Genomic DNA, 17,881 nt, shown 5'->3' on the forward strand with positions numbered 1-17,881 from the left:
GTACCCTAGATGCTAGGCCAAGGAAACTTGAGCAAAAGCTGTCTCCTTGATTCATGGCAAAGCATTACATTGGATGTTGCCTCTATCCATCCCCGCTGAGATTTTTTAGTTTATTTTCCTGGAATCAGATTTCCAAAGCATTATAGCAAACCTATGCTAGATATTCATAATCTCCATTTTATTTTATTTTACTTTATTTATTTATTTATTTTTTGCTTTTTAGAGTTGTACCCATGGCATATGGAAATTCCCAGGCTAGGGGCTGAATCGGAGCTACAGCTGCCAGCCTACACCACAGCCACAGCAACACAGGACCCATGCCACGTCTGCGACTTACACAACACCTCATGGCAATGCCAGATCATTAACTCACTGAGCGAGGCCAGAGATGGAACCCGCATCCTCATGGATACTAGTTGGATCCATGAACTGCTGAGCCACAAAGGGAACTCCCATAATCTCCGTCTGAGAGCTGTTCAACGTCAAGGCTTGATATTCTAGGCTGGTTAGAATATCAGCAACAATGTGGGGAGATATCCTGTGAATTATAGGTGTATCAATGGTCCTGACCTCTCCTCCCTAAGTGCCAGTAGCTCCTCCTCTGCCACCAAGGTGAGACAAACAAAAAAGTCTCCAGACATGGCCAAGTGTCCCCTGTGGGACAAAAATTGTACGCAGTTGAGTATCAATGTTGTAGACGAAAAATCTGTCAGATTCAAACAAATGTCTCCATGTGATAGAAAAATGCTATAGAAATGCTAGCACAGTTTCCCCAGTGTACTTCCCAATCAAAAGGGATGTTGGCATGTTAGTCCTCACTGCATGGCCCACTAAGAGCATTATTTATTCAAATTGTCGCCATTCTTAATGGTTTTATTTTACAGTTTCAAAAATGTCTTAACCTATAATCACTCCGTAGGGGTTTTCAAGTAAAAGTTGAGTCTTTATAAATCAAACCGATCAAGAAATAATAGGCCAGCATAGGTCAGCCTTCTCATATCTAAAGTTTCACTCAGGTTCCCTATGCTTTTATTTTAGATTTTTGAATTTGGTTTGTTTTCTCAGCACATAAGCTCACTTTAATATGGCTATGCAAATCAATGTACACAGAATGCCTGCAAAATAGAATTAGGCAAGTTTCTAAAAGAAATCCAGTTGTAGTGAGCAGAGAATTTTAAATTAAAAACTACTACTTGCAACATGGTTCTTGTATTTCTTCAGGTACCCGATAATTATTACCTTAAAGTAGGACTGATTTTGAAAATAAGTGGATTTGCCTTTCCTTCTGCAGAACATTGAAATAGTCCTGCTGGGTGATACTGTTATTCTGTACCTAAAAGCAGATGAAGGAAGGGCTGGCAATTACACGAATACAGACTATGCCAGCAACACATGGGACAATGTATTCACTAAAGTTATTTTCCTTTGCTGAGTTGAATACAAAATTGTTTCTCCATTGACCAGATTTTGTGCATGAAATTTGGCCTCAATTTCCAAATCAGTGAAATGGTTATATGAGAACTAACTACCTTCTACTTTGCAGTAACAGTAAAGATATTGCACATAAATATATATATCACATGATCTGTGTCTAACAAACAATATTTAAATTTTAGGATGAAGTGAGGATACCACTAAATGTTTTAATTTTGAAATAAACATATTTATTTCTTCAACACATGCCAAACATGGTGGAAAAAATAATTTCTATGATTGAAGAGCACTGATCACAATTATCTTACAAATGCATATGTTTTATATTGGTCTTCTTTTCCTTGAATAATTGATAATATACACTTAGGTTTTCATTATACAGAAGTGGTTATAATAATGTTGCATGGATCCTACAAATCTCAGGGAAAGCAATCCTAGAGAAAATATCCATATTGTGTATCAGAAGCAACTCAAATACACATCCCCATTTTCTTTCCTTTTAAGCCAATTTTCCTCATGGCTACATAATAAAAACTACTCAAATTAATATTAATATTATTTTTTTTAGGGCTGTACCCACGACATATGGAGGTTCCCAGGCTAGGGGTCAAATCAGAGCTGTAGCTGCAGGCCTAAAGCACCACCACAGCAACACAGGATCTGAGCTGCATCTGCGACCTACACCACAGCCCATGACAATGCCAGATCCTTAACCCACTAAGCCAGGCCAGGGATCGAACCTGTGTTCTCATGGATGCCAGTCAGATTCATTTATGCTAAGCCACGAAGGGAACTCCCCAAATTATTCTTTTTTTAAAAAAAGTAAGCAGCTCTTTGTTTAAAAACAAACAAACAAATAAGAACAACTAAGGTCCAAACCCATCACCTTTGCTGCTGCGTTTCTCCTCCTTTTTTACATAATTGTGATTACTGAGTGTTATGTTGGAAAGCCCCTAAACAAATCACTTTCTTGAGCAGCTTTTGGGGATAATATCTATAGAGGATTTCAGATTTTTTTTTTAAACAAAAAGAATTTTAAATTTAGGGTTTGCTACATAAGACCAGACTGCAGGACATAAATGGTTTTCCTAAATATACATTAGCCAGAAAGGGATTGCTTTTTGATGGTGTAAGTGTACTTCCGTGTTCCTGATTAACATGCTTCTGTGCCATTTGGCTGTAGGCGTGTGTGTGTGTGTGTGTGTGTGTGTGTGTGTGAATGGGTCATTCCCAAGTAATTTTACAATTCCTCTGACTATGACTTGGGCTGTCTACAGATTTATGAAATATAATGCTCATTTGGATGGTCATGAATTGATTTACGATGTGACGTTTTTCCTCTTTCAAAGGCCCTGAAGTTTTTTTTTTTTTGGTTTTTTTTTTCTCCCTCCCTCCACCCTGCATATTACTTTCCAGTGGAAAGGCTAGTTTCCATCTTTTCTCAGACAGCTATGATGGGAAATTCTGCTTCTGTATAATTTTGTATGTTCCACATTCACATTAATGTTTGATGGAGAGGACACTAGATAATGACTACGAAAAATAAAACTTTGCAATGATAAACATGAGGCAGGAGGAAGTTATCATTATTTCAATTTGTCACTCACCTTGTCATTTCACATATATGACAGGAATCTTTAGTTTTTTGTGTTTTTTTTCTTATGGAGGGTCCCAGGCTGGGGTCAAATCAGAGATGCAGCCGCCGGCCCATGACACAGCCACAGCAACACAGCCACAGCAACTCAGGATCCGAACCGAGTTTGCAACCGACACCACAGCTCACCCCAACACTGGATCCTTAACCCACTGAGCGAGGCCAGAGACCAAACCCACGTCCTCATGGATACCAGTCGGGTTTGTCAACTACCAAGCCACAAAGGGAACTCCAGGAATCTTTAGTTTTATCAAATTATTTTTAAGCTCAATGTGTAGCAGTATGGGTTTGGAAATAAAATATATCATGATGTTTTAATGAGTGTTTCCTTTCTCCCAGAAAAAAATAAGTGATAAGTTCTACAAAATTTAAAGTTGTTCTTCAGGATCCACAGAAAAAGATCAAAACCTGAAAATGAAAATACACAGTGTTTCAGGTTTTGTTTGCTTGTTTTTAAATATGAAAAAAAAAAAAAAAACTTTTAGTGCTTCGGAATATGGAATCTAAAGAAATTTGAACAAATTTGACTTTCAGAACACAGATCGGAAAATAAAATCTGAAGTTTCTCCTTCCTACCCTTATACAAGCGATGGCCCTGTTCCATGAAACAGGGTTTTCTAGGAAAAGATGTTTGGGATTACAAAAGAGTATCTGAAAAGTTCAGAGAGGAAAGGAAAGAGGTAAGGTTTATTCATCAGGATATGCCAAGCAGACTCTAATTAAAAACAGAAACAACAAATAGCACAGATAAGCCAATATACATCACAAAAATCTAAGAAAACAAGATAGTACAAAAATAACAAATTATTTTCTGAATGGCAGGCATATATATAGTTATGAAACACTGACCTCATGAGACAAGTTTTACATTTGCTGTGAGAAAAAAGGGGCTAAGATCAATTGCTCTGAAACCCAAACTGTACCAACTACGTTACTGGATTTTAGGTGCTCTTACAGGCGGTCGGCGTGCATACAGTTCCCAGTTTATCCATATTAAAATTTATCTGAAAACACATTATTTAAATGTGATGTTTCAAAGAGACGTATTATTTCCTCTCTTTTCATTTATCTGCTTTTCTTTTCATGGCGCCGGTCAATATTTGATATTTGCGACCTTGTTTTCCAGTGCAGACAAATGCGTATCAGCCATTTGTGTATTTACTGTGGTCAGCTCAGAAGGATTTTCTGAAAACAAACAAACAAAAATCCAACTTTGGCCCGACTTCCGGGTGTCTCTGATCTACCAGAAGTGAGGTGATCTTCAATATCAAGGCGGTATCTGATTTAGGTTTCCGAATTTCATAGAAGGGCTTCATCCCTACCTTGTGATGCTTATCAGAAATGCATACGTCATCAAGAAGACCTTGACCCCTTTAACTTTCTGGTGCTCACATCCAATAAAGCTCATATTCAAGGATCAATAGTGAAGAATAACTGTGAAGGTATATGCAGTCTATCCATTCCCCAAAACGTTGTAAATTTTATCTTGTAGAGTAATATTGAGCACTTTATAAGAAACAAATGAGCGGCACACACTTTGTGTATCTACAGTCACATTATTTCCCTTTATAGAAATCGAAGGGTATATTTCTTTATTTTTAATGTAAAACTCTGTAATTTGTCTAATACTCTCTGAACTCTGTGATTTGTCCTATGTCCCTTCTTACTTCCACTAATAGAAATCTCAGATAAAATGCTCTGGTCCCCTTCTGGAATCTTCCCAAGGACATTGCCTCTGCTTTATCTTATTTCACTTTAAGCTCCACCATGGCTTTTGTATTTTCATCAGGTTATAATAGATGTATTTCTGTAAGCCTTTGAAATCATTTTATAAGACAAGCTACAAATATAAGAATGAATAAATGAATAAGCCAATGATGGAGAGTATGAAAAAATATGAATTAAAACTTCATCCTCTGAAGGGAAAAGAAAGTGCCAAATATTACCCTTGGAAGCCAGAAGTCAACTTGAATGATGACTTTATATAAAACAAAAGGCAGTCTCAGCTTCAGGAATAGTATGGCAAGCTTATTTTAGTGTTCTCTCCAGGACTTGTTTAATGATTCTGTTTTTTATAAGCATCACAGTAATTACTCATTCCATCTCACTTTCCTATATCTGATAGAGAGGTAATGCATATTGTAATATATGTAATGATATGTGTATGTGTTCATGTTATATATATATAATACACTAATTTTATGACATAAGATGTACCATATAGTCATTAGAGAGAGAATGATATCTTAAAAACCTAGACTTTCTGTTGCAAAATCCAGAAAACTGGATGGAAAGTTCATTCTTATTGTTGCTTCTGTTGTTGTCTTAATTTTAAAAACTTTGCTTTAAATACCAGCTCAGTGTTGAAAGCATCAAATACCACCACAGTGTTGAAAGCCTGAACACCAGAGTTCAGACACTCAGATACAGATGTATCTTAACTTTAAGAATTCAGCTCTGTTTCCTTGCAGGAGGCCAGTAGACCCCCGGGGATTTAGGGAGGGCTGTACCCCAGGACTCTGAGAGTACTCTCTGTACATTTTGCTGCTCAAGGTGCATGAAGGACAAGGGAGATGCAGGCACCATATGCTTGAGCAGAAAGGGCCTGAGGTGATAATCAGGGCTTGAAGGCAACTTGATGCTGATTGCTGCTGTGTGAATCATGGATTCCTCCTTGATGAGGGGCTGGGTAAAGAGCCTACTTGAGAAACCAGTCAGAGAAAGTGCTGGGTCTCAAAGAGTGAGAGTGAACCAAGGTGGGCTCTCCAGTCAGGGATGTGGGCAGCAAGTGCCACAAAGAGGTCAATACCCAGGACCAGACAGAACCAGCTGCACTACAGTGGATGTCTTGGAGGAATGACAGCATATGCCCCTCCCTGAATGAAAGAGGTCTTTGGTCTCTGTGGGGAGAAGGAAGAAAAAGAGATCTCTAAATATTTACGTTTTGAACTGAAAACGAGAAACTTAATGCAGTCCTGGTGGAACAAAGGGCTTGCACACCTACTCAAATTTGATTTCAGGAAAATGAACAAAGTTGCATGTCCACACATGTGATGCTGTGGCTATAAATATAATGGTGTTGCACATGTTCACCCAGTTTCTCAGTTGAAAGAAATGACAATAAAGAAGACCCAACACTGTAGAAGGAGTTTCAGATCAGGAAGGGATTAGCGGTTGCACACATGCACCTGTTCACCACCCGCTCCCTCAGATGGACAAGGAAACGGATTTACTAAAAGGTTATGTGACATGGCCAAGCTAAGTATTACCAGAGCTGAAAATATTCTTATTTCAGTGCACTTCTCACTCTGCCAAACTTCATACAAATGACTGTTAGAATAATCTAGAGCGGAGTTCCCGTCATGACGCAGTGGTTAACGAATCCGACTAGGAACCATAAGGTCGAGGGTTCGGTCCCTGCCCTTGCTCAGTGGGTTAACGATCCGGCGTTGCCGTGAGCTGTGGTGTAGGTTGCAGACGCGGCTCGGATCCCGCGTTGCTGTGGCTCTGGCGTAGGCCGGTGGCTACAGCTCCGATTCAACCCCTAGCCTGGGAACCTCCATATGCCACGGGAGCGGCCCAAGAAATAGCAACAACAACAAAAAGACAAAAGACAAAAAAAAAATTAATAATAATCTAGAGCATACAGAATGGCAACTTGTACCAATCATTTTTAAATTGAGCAATGAACAGTAAGAGGAATCAAAATGAAAAAAAAATTCATGTGCAATTCCACCATCTTAACAAAACAAATGGGCTTCCCCTTTCTGCCTTCATTATTTCAGTTCTTATCCATAAGCAAGAATAAATTGTATAATTCCCAATTCAAGGTATGTAAAAGCATATCTTCCTAAACATTTTCCATTTTAATGCATACATTTCATCATAAGGTTTATATTTAATAAGTCATTCTTTAAGTTTAAACTATTAATTTCTCAACCACGCCCTCCTGATGCTCATTTAGATGATTTACAATCATTTATAAAGACTCCTGCCAATTCAGTGGGCATGTAGAGAAATAGACTTAGAGTTCAAATATATCCTGAGAACAAAAGAAACTACATTGCCCAGAATTCAAAAGGCAAGTAAATATTGCCTTTAGACTTGAAAGATGGCTCTATCTGACTAATCCATTTTTAGGGGATGAAGTACAATATCTTACAAAATATAAACATAGGCAGGTCATCAGAATGCAACCTCTATTTATGGATTGCCAAAATACGCAATCGAACATTTTTGAAGTTTAAATTTTAAAGAAAAAGAAAAACCTTAAATGTAGTAATTGAGTCCTCACAATGAAAAAAGAAAAACACTTGATTTTTGCCTTCCTTTCCCCATTTTGAATTATAAAGTACTCTATTGGCTCTGGGAATTAAGTATTGATTTTTTTTAAAGGCATATTTAGACAATTTTGCTAAGAAAAGGATTCGTGCAAATAGTTTGCTGTGAGTATTCATTCAAAGACATCAGTACTTAATGCTTCTAGCAGAGTATGTTACAATGCTTGAATCAATATTCAAAGTTAAATTATGTTTAATTAAGTACAGAAAGCATATAATAGTTGCAAACCTAGATGCTAATGGATAGAAACAGCTGATATCTGATTTTCTACAAACTCATGGCAGATTTCTAAATAAGACATACAGCCATCACATTTTATCAATAGCAATTTTTATATAAAGTTTATTTTTAATGATTTTTTCTGACATTATACAATGTTGTCTTTATTTTAATGATATTCTAGAAAATTATTTATGTAACATATTATATGGAATTGACAATGGTTTTTCTCTATTCCTTGATGGAGTTAGTTGTAGGTTTTTATATACCTACAAAGTAGGTAGGAACAGTAACAGCATAAGACCTCTTGATATAGGTTGAAAATTTGCTTCTTAAATAGATTTTACTTATTTCTTAGAATAGTTTTAGATTTACATTCAAGTAGAGAAGGTAGTAGAGTGAGAACTCATATATTCCACATCCAATTTCCGCAGTTATTTACACCTTTATATAAGTATGGTGCATTTGCTGAAATTAATGAAACCAGGGAGTTTCCTTGTGGTGCAGCAGGTTAAGGATCTGGTGTCACTGCAGCAGCTGGGGTTGCTGTGTGGCACGGACTCAAGAACTTCCGCATGCTATGGCCATGGCCATAAAAATTAATTAAGCAGTATTGATATGCTATTTTAAGTAGTATTCATCTTTATTAAAATATCCTTAATTTTTATGTAATGTCCCTTTTCTCTTCCAGTATCTCACTCAGAACATCTCATTGCATTTATTTGCCATGTCTCTCCACAACATCACATTAAATTTATGCGTCATATCTCTTTAGGCTCCTCTTGGCTGTGACAGTTTCTTAGAGTTTGTTTTTTATGACTTTGAGAGTACTGGCAAGTATTAGCCACATGTTTTATAGAATACTTTTCTATTGCTGTTAGTCTGATGTTTTGCTCATGATTAGAGGGACGACATGGATTTTAGGGAGGAAATTCAGGTAAACTGTGATTTGCATCCGACAGGATCAAAGGTAAATGCCATCAATATATTATTCCTGGGGATGTTGATCTTGATCAGCTGGCTCTTCCTTTTGAATCTATTATTTATATCAATATGGACCCATGGGTATTTATTTTACACTTTGGTTTATAATCCAGTGCTATTTAAAAATACTGTTTTGCTCAAATAATTCTAGTCTTGGCTATGGGGAGCCCAGTACTTGGTGCCTATTTGCCTTTAAGATATTCCCATCAATGGGGATTTCTGGACCATTTATTTTTCTGGCATTTCAACATGTTCCAGGATCATCTTGTGTATTTCTTCTTCAGTCCACGAACTGTCCGTTTCTGGGTGCCATTACATGTCGACAGTAACAGTTAATCATTGGATTTCTACTAAATAAAAACAAACATATACATTTATAGTATAAAAATATGCATCGATGAGCTCCTTTTGAAACATTCATCGTTCAGGCAAATTTTTGGTATTCGTAGATCTTTGTATGCTATTTTATTTTGTGTGTTGCTTTTCCCAAACTAGTAATTCATCAAAGGATGTCTAGTCTTTCAAATGTATTTAGTCAACTAATGCACCAAATAACATATCAAAAGAATTTAGAGAGTTAAAAGAAAGTGTTTTTACTATTGCATGGTATTTCTGTGAGATTCGTTTGTAGTTAATAGGAATTTATTCTTAATTTAGTCAATGTCATTGTTTCTTTTTCTTTCTTTCCCAGGTTACGGTTTGAACTGGAGCTGCAGCTGTTGGCCTACACCACAGCCACAGTAACATGGGATCCCGAGCTGCCTCTACAACCTACACCACAGCTCACAGCAATGCCAGATCCTCAACCCACTGAGTGAGGCCAGGGATCGAATCCGCATCCTCAAGGACACTAACCGGGTTCGTAACCCACAGAGCCCAGGTCATTGTTTCTTAAGTCCATGTTGTAACTAATCTTACCTTGTACTTAATAAATATGTTAACATAGCATTATATAAAATTGCATGTTTTACAAACTCTTTCATTTTGAATAAGAACAAAAAAGAGTAAAATATTGTCCAAGTCATATGGGAAAGATTTTAATTTTTTTTACTAGTTACAAAATAGAATATTTTTCCCCCTCTAGGATAAACCATTTTCCCAGCTGACTTATAATTACCAATATTGGAGTGTTGATGTATAAGAGTTTCAGTTTTTTTTTATATAACTTGATCTCAGTAGAAACTCAAGATGATAAATTTGTAAAAGTTCATGAAGCTGATATATGTTCCTTTTAATTTAAATGTTTCCATTTCTCTAAAACATTTATCATTGTAAAAATCGGATAGACATTTTTAAAAGTAAGTAGTTTGAATGTTAAATATAAATAGACTTTTAATTTAGTAAAAATTATGTTCTTTGAAAATATATTATAAATCGAATGTATGATTTTTTTCCATTTAAAACAATGTTAAGAAGTCAGTCTAAAAATAAAAACAAGAAAATGGCCAACATTTTAAGCTATATGTTCAGAATAGGTAATGTAGTTTTAAAAATCTTTTCTCTATAATAGAGAACAGTAGGTACCCAAACATTTTAAGTCTACTATTAAAGCTTTGTGAAAAGTTCTGAAGTAGGCTGTGGGTAGAATTTGGATGAGATTGAAGAAAAAGTAGGATGTGTGGCCATACGAGTTTTGATGTATATATTGACATTTCAATGGTTTTATTGTCTAGTGTTCCCTCAAATATGTTCTAGGCAGCTTGAGTTTGATAGGAAGTTAGTCGCATGATTCAAGTAAGAGTCCTCTGACAATTAAACTGTGGGAGATCCTGAATTAAACCACAACAAAACAGATTTCTTTCTGCAGACGTACGAAGAGCCCTTGATATACAAACTTGCCTCATGAATCACTAAGGGAGAGAGTTTTTCTACACTCCTTGACCAGACAAATAAATTACTCTACAGCACAAAACTCCTACCCTGTTCATTAACAGAAAGAGCAGGAGATACCTTCATTAACCCTAATGTAGATCATGCATTTTACATATGCTAGCACATTTTCTCTTTACAATAAAGCCATGAGTTTGCTATTATTATTTCTCCATCTATAAGTAATGACAACAACAATACACACACACACAATTAGTAATTTTTTCCAGGTCAGTCAATTAGAAAAAGGCAGTTGGAGATGTGAATCCCCTTCCACCTGGAGTTCTCTATCATGCTCTCTTTGAGCTGGCATAACTTCTGGAAAATTTTAGAATACAGATAAATTTGTATATATTATATGAATAATTATCTGGAAAAAAGCCAAAGAGGATTAAGAGGTTACAAGAATTCGCCACCACTACGATCCCATCAAGGGTCCCTCAAAACCATTCAAATTAAGTGTATGATCTAATTAAAAACAGTATATTGGGAGTTCCCATTGTGGCCCAGCGGAAATGAATCCAACTGGGAACCATGAGGTTGCAGGTTTAATCCCTGGTCTCACTCAGTGGGTTAAAGATCCCGCGTTGCTCTGAGCTCTGGTGTAGGTCGCAGATGTGACTCAGATCTGGCATTGCTGTGGCTGTGGTATAGGCCTGCAGCTGTAGCTCTGATTCGACCCCCTAGCCTGGGAATCTCCATATGCTGTGGGTGCGGCCCTAAAAAGCAACAAAAATAATTAAAATAAGAACAGTGTATTGGCTATATATTGGGTAACAAGGCTTCCTCTCCAGCTAGATTATCTTTTTTAACCCCTTGTTAAAGAGAAATTTTGGAGTTTCTTCTTTGCTAATTGTCTAAAATATACTTGAATGTAAATGACTCTTAGTTTATGTAGTTAATAACTAAGAACTACTAAGAGCCACAGTTCATTTCTCTAATATTTGGCTTCAGCTTAGTTTAAACAGGTATGTAACTGCACACCCAAGTTCATATGCAAACAGTATAATTTTTTTTTTTTTTTTGCTTTTTAGGGCTGCACCCCCAGCATATGGAGGTTCCCAGGCTAGGGGTTGAATTGGAGCTACAGCTGCTGGGCTATGCCACATCAACACGAGTCACATCTGGAAACTAGATCACAGCTCATGGCAATGCCAGATCCTTAACCCACTGAGTGAGACCAGGGATCAAACCCACATCCTCATGTATCATAGTCAGGTTCATTAAAGGCTAAGCCACAAAGGGAACTCCTACAGTATAATTTGATGAAAGGAGCTTGAAACTTGAGATCAGAATAGCTAGCTAGCTCCATGTTCCAGCATTTCCAACAACTAGCACCTGAACTTTGGCAAAGCTTCTAAGTCATGTCTTCTCAATGAAAACTGGAGATTAGAAACCATATAAGAAAAGTAGCTACAGGTGAGGTCTATGTGGTATAAATATTAGGTCTGTAAAATGAATATTAAAGAAAAAGGTGAATTGTGCAGATAAAATAAGGCAAAAGATCTGCTCATTTGCATTAGTATGTTCACATGAGCCAGAGACTCCCTTTTCATCATCTCTCAGATAGCTTCTCCTCCAGATTTTTTCTCCCAGGGTCAGTGGAGGTTTTAAGTTGTTGTTGAAACATGCTGTCTCAAGGTGAAATCTACCTCGAGCCAAATAGATCGTCCTAAACAGAGGCAGGGATTTCTTGTCTAGATTTGTCAGCATGAATCCATTCTGTTGGTCCTCTGTGCATTTTAAGGCTTAAACCTATTCCATGTTGACTTTTTCTTTGATATAATAAACCGATGACAGAAGATGAATAGAAACTCTCCAAGAATAATATTTGAAATTAAAACAGAAGAAGGGTCTCCACTGAAAGCCGGGTGAAAAATTTCAATGGTAATACAGATTGTAAACTACTAGAATTTGAGCATCAGGGTGGCAGGTGCGTTGGCCCATTTTGTTCACTGCTACATGTCCTGTATGTAGAAGTGTCTGGCTCATGGTAGGGGAATAAGCACAATAAGACAAATATTTGTCTGTTGATTGAAGAATGAATATTAAAATATTGAAATAATTCAGTGATTAAAGAATAAAATTATGAGGTCTTGTACACTTAAGCAAAAATATGAATAAATACGTGGTAAAAATTATTTGGAACTTTGGGGTTACTTAGGATTAAATATTTTAAAAAAAATGATGTTACAGCCAACTTGAAGATTGAAATAAAATCCATTTGGAGCTTCTTTAGGAGATCAAAATATTTGAACAATTATATTGCCATTTGTGCTTCCATGCTATTCATATAAATTTCCTCAGTATATCTCTTTGTATGCTATATTTAATTACATAATATTTATTTAGCAGTTTGTTTGCAAATAACAAAATTTAGTTTATTTGAAATAGGAAAGGCAGATATTTTCACTGCTAATTCACAGATGAGCGGATCTGGGCTGAGAAATATTAAATGCAATGAAAATATGCCTCATTAACTCTTAAGTCCTTGTTCAGGAAGAAAATATCAATGATAATTATTTTTAAAAGTAAAAATAAAACAAGAAAACAATTACAATGTGACTAATAAATCCATAGACTGTTTAAACACTTTTCATAGTCATATTTCCTGTCCTCTTACCAATGATGTTATGAAGTTGCAGTTATTTTAATTTTACTTTTCAGATGCAATATAAAGCCCTGATGAAACTGAATGTCTCACTGAGACACACATCTAGTAAGTGTCGGAGGTGGGACCCAAGCCTGCGCTTTCTGACAGCAAATCATGCATCAGAAAGTCTGGCTACCCACTACTTAACTATGCTTCAATCACCAACTCCATCACTGTGTATGTTGAGATGATGCATGAAAAATATACTCCGTAAATATATCCTTCTGTTATTATTATTATTAGAAATATGACACATCGGTCCCAGAAATTGCAGATGCACATGGAATTGTTTCTCTTCTTTTTTTTTTCTCCACTAAAGATGCTACACTGCCATTTACTTAGGTCACCTAGACCCAGCTCTAACTAATGGTTATAGGTGTCTGACCATGTGAGAGAGAGTCTGCAGTGAATTGTGCATGTGTGCGTGTGTGTGCACACGTGTGTACGTGTGTGTGTGTGTGTGTGTGTGTGTGTGTGTGTGTGTATGAGATTGACTGGTTGTTGACATATGCTGGGGAACAAGACAGAAGCACAAGAATGACCCAAGCATCCCTTAGAGAATTCCCAGCAGCCAGCCATATTTCACTTCCATGAAGGCTGCTGGGAACCTTTGGAATGTAGTTGGTCATAATGCTTATGACCTTTATCCTATAGACTCCCTTCATGACTATAAGCTGTGGTGTAAGGTTGTTAAACTTTCCAAAAGACATCCACAATGTATGCAAGACCCATGTAAATGTGCATACTCAATGGCCTCTCTAATACTTAGTATGCATGAATTTCATCTCAAATTTTATACCATTCATTCTCTCATTTTTTTCCCCCTCAAGGGCTAAAGTTTGAGCAGAAGCTCTTGTAAGTGTAATTAGACCACTAATTAATTCATTCAAGATTCAAGTGCCTTCTCTTTGTAAGCAAAGTGCCAGACATTTGTTGCACTTTACTTTGGGATATTTTAAGTTACTAGAAAGCTTGTCCTCTTAATGCAAGTTAATAATCAAAAGCCCCTTTTTGTTGGTTGGTTGGATGGTTGGTGGTTTGTTGGAACAAGAAAGGTGAGATGAAAAATAATGCATTTCAATTCTTCTCTTTCCTTCCCCCAACACACACACACACTCACACACACACACACACACACACACTTGTTCAGTCTCCAACTTCTTTGATATTTTGTATTCAATGTTGGACTTGACTGACATTTGACTCAGTGCAGAGAGGCAGGTTTCCTCTGAGCTAAAGCTGGTTTCCATGGTGCTGAAAGGTCCGTTTAAAAGTAAACATGGTCCTTAGGTACATACAGGGTGGTATTCATGCCAAGCGCAGTTCACTTAGAGCCAGAAGGAGTAAGATGTTTGTAGTGCACATCAACAATAACAGGCCATGCATCTTGGTTCCCATTAGAAAAAGGAAATCTCATTATATTTTAAGGTCAATGAATCATGTTGGGTTGTTTTCACTTTAAAAACTACTTTTAAATGGTTGAGTGTGATTGCTTGGAGCCTGGACAAATGCTCAGATCTGTGAATAGACATGTCTTAAAACATCTTTTCCCACCCACCCCCCTTTGGAATTCCTTTCCTTTTGAGTTTTGTAGGGAAAGAAAATGCTATCTTAAGTTTGTTGTGAAGAAAGGAGGGCTGTTGGCTGGCATACCTTTTCCTAGTATGTCTAGATTTGTCTTTTTAAAAAATATATAAAATATAAGCAAAATGCCAATTAAGTTTCTGAGCATTGGAAATTGTAACACACTCATCATTTACTTGGTGTTGTTCAAGAGAATTTTGTTAACCAAAGTGTATAGGGTTGATTGCATCAAAAAGGGATATTAAGGTTAGAACATATCTAAGGTGAAGGATATTTTAGATGAGTGGGTTTTTTTTTGGAAAAGGAATATTTTGGGACTTTTTAAATGAAGTATCTAATTATCCAATAAAATGCACATTATCATTGTCCTTAGTTTAGAAAAATGATGTCTGCAAGTAAAAGTTAGTATCTGAGATATTTGCTTTCCTTGAGTATCAGATCCCAAGTGTCTAGAGAAAATGCAATTCAAAGTAGTAAACTTCTATTTTTTTTTCTTTTAAATGGGCATATTCAGTAACAGGAACTAGGTTCTGAATCTTTGGAAAGAGGTTCTCTAATTACAGGTCAGAACTAATAAAGTTATTGAGGAATTTCAGCCACGTAGGGGTGTCATTACAGAGTACCCTGGGTTGTTCCTTCCATCTTTCCTCAGTTCCTGGAAAAGGGATGAGTTAGAAGCCCTCAGGACTCAGGACTTCACTCTTGGAAACTAAAGTGAGAAATCTGAGAAGCTGGGAGTCCTGTGTGGTGTCAGGACTTCACCTGTGGCTGTCCTCTTTCACAGGGTCCTTAAGGAGCACAGTGGGTTGGGGAAAAAGAGGACACACTGAGACTAAAGAAATAGAAATTGGGTTTAGTTTGCAAGCGAAAACGTGGAAGTAGTCAAAGAGCTTTTCCAACCCAAAAAGCGGCTCAGAAATCATGCACTGCCTCCAAAGACCAAACCTTGGTAGAAGGTGCTGTGCTTTTAAATACCTCAGTGCACACATTGGCAAAGCCTCCCCCACCCCGCCTTTTCTTGTAATTGCATTTCACCCCCTTTAGACTGCCCCGGGATCCCTACACCCAGTCTTCCAGTCTATTTCTCACTGAGACTGAAGTCCAGAGTCTTCTAAGGAGTTGCCTCGACGGGGTCTGGTTCACTCTCAGTGGCAGGCAGACGAGGCAGATTGGGGAGCAGGTGGGAAATTTAGGTGCGGGCAAACTGCGCTGACATGACCTTCCTCCCTACTCCTTGAACCTTCAGCTAAAAGGCAGATCTAGACTCTTCCCCACTCCAGTGGAACCCTCCAGACTTGGGAGACTCCTTGTGGAAGAACCCAACCTAAGGATGAAAACTTGGAGGATCGGGGCTAGCAGTCTCCGGGAAGTCCCCGCGTACTTAGTGGTCCCCAAATTCTACTCCTGAGACCTGGGCATGCCAGCGAGTACTCAGAGACCGCGTGACCAGGGACCAGGGCTGCAGATCTGGACTGCTTGATGCCCACCCAAGGCGCAGGAGAAAGCGCATCTCCGAGCCCAAACCAGCTGGCTGCAACCACGCGCGACCCCACACCCAAAGTAGGGCGAACCTGGACCCCTTGCTCTCTTGCCCGCGCTCCTGGAGCCCAGATTAAAAAACCCGCCAACCTTTCCTCGCGGGGAAGCCAGGCACTCTCCAGGAGGGAAGCAGTGACGCGGCTTCTCCTTTCCCAGAGCCTTTCGTGCGCGATGACCTCCACTACCCCCCAGCTACTGCCCCCGCGCCGGCGCGCGCTGCCTCGCCGTGGACCCGCTGCGCCCGCGCTGGCCGCGGGGAGCGACCACATCCCCGGAACCGGCAGCCTGGAGCGCTCCCCGAGGTTCACTCACCGATCCTGAGTACTTGCGGTGCGGTCTGGGGAAGGACGTAGCAGAGGAAATAGAGAAGTGTCCAGCTGATGTCCCTGGTCCAGAGCCTGGGCTGGGCGAGGAGTGTGCGGCGCTCCATCTTTCCAGCTTCTTAATTCATGCCGAGACCCAGCGGCTGCCGCACGCCCTGAAGATGCAGCCCACTCGGGCCAGGTCCCCTACTCATCCTCTCTGGGATGCTCCACGTCGGCACACTGCGCGCTACCTCCGGAAAGAGATCGAGGGAATCGACGTGGGAAAGCGGAGCTGGGTGGCGACGCCGGGCTCGCTCGGGGCTCCTCGCTTCTGCTGCTAGCCCATCACTGCTCCTCCTCCTGCTCCTCCATGGGCCGCAGACCTTGGAGAAGCAGCGCGAAACTGCTCCCGGAGCCGAGAAACCAGCTAAGGAAAGTTGCTGCCCCAATTTGCTGGAACGTCTCTCTCATTCGTCCTCTGGTCAGATGAGAAAGTGGGAGGGGGAGGGTGCAATGAGATAAGGAGGGGAAAGGGGGAGAGGAGGCTAAGGAGGAAGGAAAGAGGGTGCTGGGTGAGTTGGTGCAGGGGCTCTGAGCAAGCAGGATGAGCTCGGCAGGTTAACTGGGATCAGAGCCACGCTTTGGCCTCCCAGTTCTTGCTTTCCTCCTCCCCTCGCTGGCCCCACCCTTTATTTACTGCCCGCCCCAGCACACTGATCCAGACACTCATACACGCACACTGGCACGCACATTCTCCCTCTCCCTCAACTTTGCGTAGTGATGCCGTAAAGTCTACCGAGGATCGCATCCTCAAGACAGAAAATTTAACCTGCTGGTTAGAACAGAGGCAACCTCTGCTGTAGGCTGTGAGTGGCAGAGGAGCTTCCTTGGTAATGTTCCCGTGACCTATTAGAGGGTCTTAGAGATGGCCAACTGTGACTCTTTTCATCACTTACTTGATGGAGAATCGCCATCTCGGATGCCAGTATTTCAAAGAATAGAAGAACTCCTGTTTTAACTCTGGCAAAGATGAAGAGAAGGAGGAGGAGGGGGAGGAGGAAGAAAAGAAAGAGAAATGAGAAACCTTCAATATTCTAAGATTAAAGTGGCTTCCTTCCTATTCAGACCCGAGCTAATCTCTTGTAAATTGCTTCCATTTACATGTGCAGAACTGGGAAAGAGGGAGCTTCCAGTGCTGATCCTTTTCTTGATTTCCTTTGACTGTCACGTTTGAACGCTGGGAGATAGGCTATTTTAGCACTGTTAGGTTTGGAGACTATTTCTCTATAGAAGGACAAG

General features: G+C 39.2%; 3 protein-coding genes across 15 annotated transcripts in view; 2 read left to right on the forward strand and 1 right to left on the reverse strand.

Annotated features, from left to right (window-relative positions):
* The window catches only part of GRIK1 (glutamate ionotropic receptor kainate type subunit 1), a 409,934-nt gene extending 392,728 nt beyond the window's left edge, over positions 1–17,206 (reverse strand). For all 10 annotated transcript variants that reach the window (XM_003483349.5, XM_005657138.4, XM_021070894.2 and 7 more), the window contains exon 1: positions 16,590–17,206. In XM_003483349.5, the coding sequence (XP_003483397.1) occupies positions 16,590–16,707 (118 nt within the window). In that variant the 5' untranslated portion in view covers positions 16,708–17,206. The remainder of the gene's footprint in view (positions 1–16,589) is intronic.
* On the forward strand, positions 9,674–17,220 carry LOC146397854 (uncharacterized). The gene is made up of 2 exons (XM_084991925.1): positions 9,674–11,059; positions 11,948–17,220. The coding sequence occupies exon 2, from the start codon at positions 16,218–16,220 to the stop codon at positions 16,596–16,598; it is 381 nt and encodes a 126-aa protein (XP_084848051.1). The 5' UTR covers positions 9,674–11,059; positions 11,948–16,217; the 3' UTR covers positions 16,599–17,220.
* Positions 16,517–17,881, forward strand: part of LOC146397855 (uncharacterized) — a 59,336-nt gene continuing 57,971 nt past the window's right edge. For 3 of the 4 annotated variants that reach the window (XM_084991924.1, XM_084991923.1, XM_084991921.1), the window contains exon 1: positions 16,805–17,063. In XM_084991924.1, the coding sequence (XP_084848050.1) occupies positions 16,805–17,063 (259 nt within the window). Of the gene's footprint in view, positions 17,064–17,881 lie in introns of all 4 variants that reach the window. The other variant, XM_084991922.1, reaches the window with a different exon arrangement.

Source organism: Sus scrofa, chromosome 13 (assembly GCF_054392235.1).
Source record: "Sus scrofa isolate SSC_HxYL_T2T_F1_AM1 chromosome 13, Sscrofa_HxYL_maternal_Yorkshire_Landrace_v2.0, whole genome shotgun sequence".
NCBI lineage: Eukaryota > Metazoa > Chordata > Mammalia > Artiodactyla > Suidae > Sus > Sus scrofa.

Coding starts and splice junctions, on each gene's coding strand:
- LOC146397854 (XM_084991925.1), top strand. CDS start 16,218: ATGCCCACCCAAGGCGCAGGAGAAAGCGCATCTCCGAGCCCAAACCAG.